At 59.0% G+C, this 9531-nt stretch overlaps 1 protein-coding gene across 1 annotated transcript; it reads right to left on the reverse strand.

Annotated features, from left to right (window-relative positions):
• Positions 1–420: 420 nt before the first annotated feature.
• On the reverse strand, positions 421–9210 carry RELA (RELA proto-oncogene, NF-kB subunit). The gene is made up of 11 exons (XM_082748511.1): positions 8751–9210; positions 8113–8139; positions 7860–8011; positions 7555–7703; positions 6795–6886; positions 6297–6428; positions 5355–5459; positions 4924–5136; positions 2750–2830; positions 2579–2653; positions 421–1808 (listed from the first exon to the last, which is right to left on the reverse strand). The coding sequence occupies exons 1-11, from the start codon at positions 8755–8757 to the stop codon at positions 1213–1215; spliced, it is 1629 nt and encodes a 542-aa protein (XP_082604637.1). The 5' UTR covers positions 8758–9210; the 3' UTR covers positions 421–1212.
• Positions 9211–9531: the final 321 nt, after the last annotated feature.

Raw genomic sequence — 9531 nt, forward strand, 5'->3', positions numbered from 1 at the left:
TCTCCCTTAACCATCCAAGAGATGAAATTCAAACCTCTTTGTCCAGTGTCCTTGGTCTTTTATAGCCTTACTCCATCAAATCTTTCCAGCATGGTCTCTCCTACCCTCCTCACTCTTGAACACTGGTAAATGCTCTGTAAACACCCTACTCTGTTGATCTAAGACCTAAAGCTGATACAGCCTCTGTGACACCACCCTTCCTGAAACTACTCCATTCTCACAACCGGTGGGCCCTACCCGCCTCTCCCCGGGCTGGGACAGCACCCGCATTAACTGCCTGCTGTCATGTCCTGGGCATTTCCTTCCTGAGGCCATCCTCAGACTGCCAGCTTCCGGATGGCCATGTAAATATTCATCCAGTTCTAGATCACTCATGTCCAGCAAGGTGTGCTGTTTGCTGAAAGAAGGGAAAATCTCCAGCCAGCTTGGCAATGAATTTATTAGTTCAGAGTAGAAAGAGCAAGAGTCCAACTGCTTTGATTCTTCAGTAAAAACTGAGCCTCTTGATTGGAGAGCTGCCAGTCTGCCCTCACCCCTACTCTCCAAACAACTAGCCCTACTATTAAGGCACTTGAGAAAGGGGGAAACAGAGAAGTCTCAGACTGAAACTCCCTGGATCCTGGAAAGGGCCAGTGTTGTCCCACCAGTTCCCTCCAGCCACAGTTGAGCAAGGGAAGAGCTGGCAGAGACCTCTGCAGGGCCAGAAGGCCAGGCCCTCAAACGCTGGTGTTAGTTCAAGGACAATGCCAACACCACAGAGGGGCTGGTAAAGGGCATTATTTTGGCACAAGGTGGGAATCAATCCATGATTGGAAGAAGACACTTGGTGATAAGGCTTTTTGGCCTCAAAGGCCATAGCTCCAGCCTGTCCCTCTCTCTAGGAGAGTATTAGAAGCTGGAGGGTTGGGGTGGGCGACCCCAGAATTCCCTATAAGGAGAAGGGAGCTGAACATCAGGGTTGGGGAAGAGTTTGATTCCTCCTGCTCCCCCCTTTCCAGAGAAGTTAATGCTTCTGCTTAAGCACCTCCAAAAAGAGAGAGAGATAGACACTGCCAATAAAAGAATAAAATGCGCTCCCCCCACCCCTGGAAGACATTACCCAAAGAAGTTGGGGGCAGCTGGAGCACACCCCCCAGAATCCGTAAGTGCTTGCTTTGGGAGGGCTTCAATCTCCTGCACCCTGTGCCCCAGGCGGGGGTAAGTGTCACCCACTTAGGAGCTGATCTGACTCAGGAGGGCTGAGAAGTCCATGTCTGCGATGGAGGAGAAGTCTTCATCCCCTGAGAGGAGGCCGTTGGGGAGCCCAGAGGCCCCCAGGGGAGCAGGAGCTGGGTCGGGGGGCCTCTGGGACCCTGTCACCAGGCGAGTTATTGCCTCAGGGTACTCCATCAGCATGGGCTCGGCTGTGTGTGGGGCCGCAGATACACCTTGGTTCAGCAGCTGCTGAAACTCCGAGTTGTCGACGCATGCCAGGTCTGTGAACACGGCGGGGTCAGCGCTGCTGCCCAGCAGGGCCCCCAGGTCTTCGTCAGCGTCAAACTGCAGCTGCAGCAGGGCCTCCGACAGCGTCCCTTCCCCGGCCTGGGCGGTCTTGGGGGCGGGGGGGGCCACAGGCTGAGCGAGGCCCGGGGGGGCTAAGATTGGGGCCGGGGCTGGGGCCGGGGCTGGGACCGGGGCCAGGATTGGGGCAGGGGCCGGTGCCAAGGCAGGGGTCTGGTTTGGAATCTGCCCCGAAGGAAAGACCATGGGGGAGAACTCCTCAAAGTTGATGGTGCTGAGGGATGGCGTAAAGGGATAGGGCTGGGGAGCTGGAGAGAGAAACAGAGAGTCCGGGCTCAGAGGAAGCTTCAGAGACCCAGCCCCCGCTGTCTGTGCCCCAGCCCCTTTCGGTAGGGCTTAGGATCAGCCCCTCCCTAGAAGGTCCCAGCCAGCACCCTCACTCCCTCCTTTCACTCCTTCTGAGCTGTGTGGTTCTATCCCCACCTCCTCCAGCCCCCCAAGCTCTTCCACCCTCTGAGAGGGAGGGATGCTGTCCGATCAGCTGGTAAAACTTCACTTGACAGCTAAAAACTAAGGCCCAAGACACCAGGAGCCCGAGGAGTATCCAGGGTCGTGGCCTGAAGCAGGACCCTCTTACTCTTTTGTGAGCTACAGAGGAGAGCGTACATTCTGCTACAGTAGAGATTCTGAGTCCCTAATTCTACAGAGAGCCGAGGGAAAAGACTGCATTTTTCAACTGTCTCCCAAGGCATCCAATACGGGGTTGAGCTGACCCAGCGGTTCTCAGACCGCAGCGCTCATTCGTGCATTAGCTGGTTCCTGGGCCTCGCTTCCGCAGCCTCGGATGGCGCGGGGCTTTAAGAAGGCCCGGGGATGCGCGTCTTCGCCACCCCCCTAATGGCTCTGATGTAGGTAACATCAGAGCCTCAAGCCCTGAGAAACAAGGGCCCAACAGAGAGCAGGCTGCAGACACTGCGGGTGAAGCGGACTGCTTGCTTATCCTCCCAACCCAGGTATTTAAACCACAGGCGAACGGATTTGAGCCTATAGTTCTGATGGGGCAACCGGAAACTCTCACCTGGCTTGGGGACGGAAGTTGTGCTTCGGGAAGGCACCGCAATGCGCCGGGGCGGAGGCCTGGGGTCAGTGGGTCCTGTGGGGCAAGGAAGGCTGGTCAGTCCCCAGCCCCTTCCGAGTCTCACTCCCCCAGCCCACCCCCTTCCCTCTCATGCTCCCCACTGCCCCTCACCATTGAAGGGACTTTTCTTCATGATGCTCTTGAAGGTCTCGTATGTCCTTTTGCGCTTCTCCTCAATCCGGTGACGATCATCTAGAAAAGTAACGGGGAGAAGTGGGCCTTGCTCTTTTCAGCTGGATCCCCAGAGCTCTCAAAGGAGCTTTCAGAGCTTTCAGGAGGAAGATGATGGCCCTTCCCTAAGACCCTTTCTCCAAACCCTCCCTGCCAATGAGAAGAGCCGCAGGATATCGTGATAAGCAACAACTCTGAGAAGCCCAGAACTTTCTCAGAAGGCCTCTGTTGGTGACTGTGACCCCCCCCAAAGGCCACACGGACGCCTCCAGGTAAAGGGGCCACGCTCTGCGGGGGCAGAAGCCGCAGTGGGACCCTGTCTCCAGCTTGTCCTTTTCCCGGTGTTGCATACGTCCGGGCTTCCCCCCAGCCGGATCCAGGCCTGGCCACGATCTTTGCACTCTGGGGCGGCTGAGGCACGACGGGCTTGCCGAAGACCGACAGAGACCCGTACTCTTATCCCTGATGCCTGCCTAGCTCCGTCCGGAACCTCCAGGACTGCTTCTAAGTACTGCGGCAAGTGGGTAACTCCAGAGAACTCAACGCCACGTCCACAGCCAGCCTCGTCATCTCACCTCCAAAACCCGCTTCCTCCTCCACCAGTGTCCCTGCACCACCCATGTGCCCTGTCACCAAAGTTAGAAACCTTGAAATCGTCCTCAACGTCCTCCTCCCTCTCACCCCCCACCATCCACGAACTTGACACACATCTACCGAGCACCCACCGCGCACGCTCCATCCGAGCCACCGTGGATGTGCCTCAAGTAGACGAGATGCCTGCTGCCCTGAAGGCTGACACCCTAGCGACAGGGGGACAGGGACACAACTACATACAAGGGACAGGAGCTCTGGGAAGAGACACAGCGTGATGTAAGAGAACTGTAAGTGAGGCTGGAGCGTTGAGCCTGGAGGTGGCCAGGGAAGCACTGGTGTGAGCCCAGCCTACGAAGACCTGGGGCCAAGTGGTCCAAGCTGAGGCAGGAGCTGGAGCGCGGGTCCCGAGGAGGACAGCGGTGAAGGGGCCTTTGGTCTTTGCTCAAAGCTCACAGCACATCTCCTGGACCACCGCGCCATCTTCCTTGCAATGGCCTCCTTGCCTTGAGGCTCTCCCTCTCTGATTCTCTACTCACTCTTCCCAGAGTGAGCGGCCAGATCCACTGGCGTCCCTTCCTTGCTTAAACCTTTGGTGGCTCCCCACTGCCTTTAGGATGAAATCCTGGATGAATGCCTTGAGCCTGACACTCAAGGCCCCCCTGCCAGCCCCGGCTCACTGCCCACTGGCAGCTCCCACGAGGCTGTCCCCAAACGCAGTGGGCACCTCCAACACCCCTGCACCTCCAGGTGCCTGTCCGCCAGCCTGGAGAATGCACTTCTGGGTCCTTTTCCACCTTAAATGCTCTCATTCCTTGCGGCCATCTCCAGCTCTCTGCACACACCTCCCTCCGTCTCACACGTCACTTTGTCACTTAAAAATCTGTTCTGTGTGGTTGTCTTTCTCATGTGACTGAGCTCCCGGAGCGCAGGGAACACATCTTAGTCATCTCTGTATTCACAGTCCCCAGCACGGGCCCTGGCACACGAGCAGGCGCTTGTAATTATTTGCGGAACGAACCGATGGCCGTTTCCGGGGTCGCTTTCCAAACTCTATTAGACCGCTCCGAGGGCAGCAAACACTCTCAGGCTAGATGAGGGGCTTTGAACTGAAGATCATTCCGGCTGTTCCTAATGTGCTCAGGTGCCCGAAAGCCTGGACCAAAATCATGATGATGTGGTCATGGCAAGAGACACACAGCGTGGCAGCACGAGCCTGGGTCCAGAGAGCCTGGGTTTAATACTAACTCTGCGATCATCGATGTGACCTGGGGCAAGTTAGACGCAATCTTCTAAAATCAGGTAATTAATTCGCCGATCTGCTTGGAATAGGACCAGACCTGTAGTAAGGACGCAGGGCCCTTACTATTAACCGAGGCAAACGAGAGAGTATGATCATCACATGAACCCCTGCTCCGCCTGCAGAGTGTGGCCCTCGCCCCCAGCGGCAAACATCTAGCCCTGGCCTCGCTTTCGCTGGCAGGAGTCCGACGGCCCTGCTGCCTCCCTCCCCAGCTGTGTACCTGTGTCTGGCAAGTACTGGAACTCCATGGGCTCACTGAGCTCCCGATCTGAAGGCCGCCGCAGCTGCATGGAGACACGCACGGGGGCCTGCAGGCTGGGGTCCGCGTAGGGAGGTGTCCGGAACACAATGGCCACTTGTCGGTGGACGTCAGCTTGTGAAAAGGAGCCTCGGGCCTCCCAGCCTGGTCCCGTGAAATACACTTCAATGTCCTCTGCAAGGGACGGGGCAGCAATGTGGGTCACTGTGCTCAGCTCACACAGCTGCCGGCCCCCCGTCCCAGGGGCTGAGATTTGTTCCAGGAGATACATCACTCTGCTGCCCCCGAGGTGTTGGGGGGCGGTGCAAGCCAGTCTCCCGACACTCACGGTCTCTGCTCAGCCTTGCCCCTCACCTCCTGGTCCAGAGTCCAGCCCTCTTCCTGGTGCGTACCTTTCTGCACCTTGTCACACAGCAGGAAGATCTCATCCCCGCCGAGGCAGCTCCCGGAGTTCCGGTTCACCCGGCAGATCTTGAGCTCAGCAGTGTTGGGGGCGCCTGAGGGTGTGGGGTAAGGGAGGAAGCCCAGAACCATCCATCAGAGGTCTCCAAGGCTGGCCCCCACGAGATACAACATCTCTGTCCATCCCAAAGTCAAGGTTGCCCACAGCTTGCTGACCACACCCCTGAGGCCAAGGTCCTGTGGCTCCTCGCCCCCAACTTTTCTGGCAACTGTTTACGCACTAGCACCTCCTGTGCACCCGGCGCCATGCCAGGCACGGAGAACACACAACACCCAAACATCCCTGACCTCATGGGGCTTATAGTGTGGGGGAGCCAGTCTGGTCCCACCTTCTCTCTTTCCACCACACCCAGACAACCTTCAGGGCCCAGTCTGCTTGGCCACAGACCCTTCCCTCCTGACCTCTACTTCATCCTGGTTTCCTATCCTCAGGGCTCCAGAGCCCTTTTATTTTCATTCATCCTGGCCCGTTACTTAATTAAAAGACTCCAATTGGTCGACAATGGCCAGTCCATCTGTGAGCTTCCTGTGAGCTTTCATCATTGAATTACTACTCTGCGCCATTATCTTCTTCCTGGGAGTTCATTTCCTGGAGTCGTTAGTACAGTTCTGGCCACGCCAGCCTCTCATCACATATTCAAAGGGCCTGTCCTCCCTCTGACTCCGGCTGACCTGGAAGCTACGCCTCAGGGCAGCTCGGGGTCTTCTTCGCCTTGTCCCCGCACCAGCACAGAGCTGGACACAGAAGAGATGACAAATGTGCCAGATGCTTGAACGAAGCCACAGCTCCTCTTGCAGGCCATTCCCAGCCAACCTTGTTCCTCCTTCCAGGCTTGTCCCTACCCCCTTCCCATGGCTCCTTGGCCACTTACGGTTGTCAAAAATGGGATGAGAGAGGACGGGTGACAAGCGGAGGGGCCTGCCTGCCGGGTCCCGCACTGTCACCTGGAAGCAGAGCCGCACTGCGTTCAGGTCATAGTCCCCACGCTGTTCTTCTATGGGAACTGCCACAAAAACACATGGTCAGGAGATCGGGAGGCATGGCTGGGAAGGGGGGGGCGGGGCAGGGAGCTCAGGGCTGGGAGGATTGCTCAAGGGTGTGTCAGACAGTGGGAGTCCTAAAGGAGGAGAGAGAGAAGGATCTAGACCCATCACTGACCTCCGTGACTCATCTGTGACCCTGGATGTCATGTCCCCTCACTGGCTCCCACTTTCCCCAACACTAAAATGGGACTGTGTATTGAATGGGCGGCAAAATTCCAGCTGTACTAGGAGTTTTGGCCAATGAGGGAGAGACACAAGGAAGGTGGCTTCGGAAGGGGGACAGAGGGTGGGGGTGCTTCCGCCAGGCCCCGCCTTTGCTCCCTCACCTTGGAAGGGATTGTTATTGGTCTGGATGCGTTGACTGATGGCCTGCTCCAGGTCCCGCTTCTTTACACACTGGATCCCCAGGTTCTGGAAGCTGAGTCCCCCCCAGGAATGAGACCCATTGGCTCTGCCCAGCCTGCCCCTCCCTCCTCCACCCATTCTCCAGATCACCACTCCGCTTCACCCCCTCGAATGGCTTCCTCTTGTGCTGCGAAGAAACCCACTCCCTACCTTGGCTGACAAGCACTTGTGCCCTGCGTCCTGGCCCTAGCCACAGCCCCTGCTGGTCCCCTACCCTCAGCCGCAGTGGCTTTTTTCTGTTCTCCAAACACACTAAACTCACCCTCCACTTCAAGGCCTGTGCATTTGTTCACTCTGCTTGGACTGTTTTTCCCATGCTTCTCCGTTCTTTCTCACTACTCAAGCCTTAACTGAAAGGCATTTCCTGACTTGCCGGCTACCCGGCCTCCCCTCCACGAGTCGGCTGTTCCTCTAACCTAAAACTGTTTTTATTTTCATAAGTGAAGTTGCTCTGGGGGTTCAGAGGTGATTAGAGATCCACCCCCATCCCATGGAGCTCATATCTACTTGACAGTGGAGATGCACAAACAGATAATCCAAGGCAAAGAGAGTTTGCTTGCAGAACTAGGAGTGAGGAATTCTGCCCTGTGATCTGGATGGAGTCCCACTGTAACAGCTGCACAGCTGCCCGGCCTCCTGTCCCCCTACCTCACCCCCATACCCTGCTGGTCAGGAGCTCACCTGTGGATGCAGCGGTCTGGGCAGAGCTCAGCCTCATAGAAGCCATCCCGGCAGTCTTTCCCCACAAGCTCATGGGGGTGAGGCCGGTGAGGGGGGTCTTTGGTGACCAGAGAGATGCGAACTGTCCCCGGCCCCGTGTAGCCATTGATCTGTTCAAAGTACAGAGAACATCTAGATACTCAGGAATTCCAGTCCCAACTCCCAGACACTGACTGCACCCGGGCCTGGAGGCGAGCCCGCTGGCCTTCCACAGTTCTGCAAACCCACTCTGGGCCCCCCGCCCCACCACTAACAGCCATGCTGACCTTGATGGTGGGATGGGTCTTGGTGGTATCCGTGCTCCTCTCGCCTGGGATACTGCCCGCTGAGCGGCCCTCGCACTTGTAGCGGAAGCGCATTCCCCGCTGCTTGGGCTGCTCGATGATCTCCACATAGGGGCCAGAGGCCTGCGCAGGCTCTGCAGGCGAAACCCGGACCAGCCCGTTCAGGCCGCTGCCCTCCCTGCCCCAAACCCTGAGGGGCTCCTGCCCAGTCACTGAGAAAGGATGGTCCACTTACCAGACGGGAAGATGAGGGGAAACAGGTCTGAAAGGGGAGGGAGACAGGGGTCAGCGCAAGCCCACTTCCCAACCTTACCAGGCAGGGCCTGCCGCCCCTCGGAGAGGACGCGGAGCCAGGCTCCCTCCCTCCGAAGGGCACTGAGTCAGGGCCTGCTCCCTAGAGTCTGCAGTGGAACTAAGGGGCAAAGAAGGCAGAAACACCTGTTTCCTGTGGGAAAACTGGGGACAGTGCCCTCTCCTTATGGAGGGAAACGGAGTCAGGACCTGCTCTACTTCCACAAGGAAAACTAAGGGAGGGCACTCCCCACCCCTCATCCTGGGAGGAAACGGAGTCAGATACATTCTCCCCTAACAAGGAAACTAAGTCAGAACAGCCCCCATGGCCCCGGGGTGAAACTGAGTCAAAGCTCACCGCCCCCCCCTCCCCCGGAGGATACTGAGTCAAGACCCCGCCACCCAAAGGGGAAACTGAGTCAGACCCTTTAAAGCCCGCCCCGCCCCGCGCCACCATCCGGCCGGCCGCTCCCTGCGCAGCGCCCATCGGCGCAGGAAGGGGCGGAAGGCGGCGCGGGGGCTCCCGTCGCTGTCCCCGCGGCCCCGACGCGGCCACCCCGCGGGCTCAGAGGGGGCCCTCACCGTCCATGGCCGGGGTCCCGGGGGCGGGGCCGGGGTCGCAGCTGGGCCCGCAGCGCGCGCTAGAGCGAAGCCATTCGCCAGAGGCGGAAATGCGCCGCGCGCGCCCGACGCCGCGTCACTGCCGGGAATTCGGCCGCGCCTGCGCGCTGCGCTGTCGCCGCCGCCGCCGCCGCCGCCGCCGCCGCCGCAGTCAACACCAACCCCAGCGCGGGGCCAAGTGCGCGCCCCGCGGAGGACTAGAGGCCGCGCGCGCCGCCGCTGCCGGAGGCTGGGAACAGACGCTCGCCGCTCCGGGGACTAAGAAGCTGCTCGTCGCGGCGCCGCTCCTGGGGCTGGCGGGGCCGCTGGGCTCCCTCCCTTGGTCTGGGCCCCGCCTGGAGGGCGGGCCCGGCGATTACTCACAATGTTTTTAGGGGATTTCGGGGCCCCCTCCCGCGGATCGGAGGAGTTTGGTGATGTCACCCAGGCCCGGTCTGGAGCCCAGCCAGGGCTGCTGGCTGCGGCCGTCTGCCCTGCGCAGGGAAAGGCCCGGGCCTGCTTCGCCCGCAAAGGCCAGGTGGCTGAACTCCACACGGTTTCCTAATCGCTGAAGGTGCTTCTTGGTGGTCGTCGCGGCAGAAGCATTTTTTAAAAATTAGCCATCCACCCCAATCTACAGCAGCGGGGCAAAGGGGACGACCGGACCTCTCCACCCGCAGTGCTTGTGCTCGGACCGTGGGCTTCGCGGAGCCTGCTGCACGCCAGGGCGACTGAGGCCGGGCCGCGTCCGCTCCCGCTAGCT

The sequence above is a fragment of the Mustela nivalis genome (genome assembly GCF_964662115.1).
Source record: "Mustela nivalis genome assembly, chromosome: 9".
Taxonomy (NCBI): domain Eukaryota; kingdom Metazoa; phylum Chordata; class Mammalia; order Carnivora; family Mustelidae; genus Mustela; species Mustela nivalis.

What these genes read in the sequence shown, in the direction of transcription:
- RELA (XM_082748511.1), bottom strand. An exon ending in CCAGTACTTGCCAGACACAG is followed by an intron (nt 2,831 to 4,923) that starts GTACACAGCTGG and finishes TTACTTTTCTAG; the next exon opens with ATGATCGTCACCGGATTGAG. An exon ending in AACTTCCGTCCCCAAGCCAG is followed by an intron (nt 1,809 to 2,578) that starts GTGAGAGTTTCC and finishes TTCTCTCTCCAG; the next exon opens with CTCCCCAGCCCTATCCCTTT.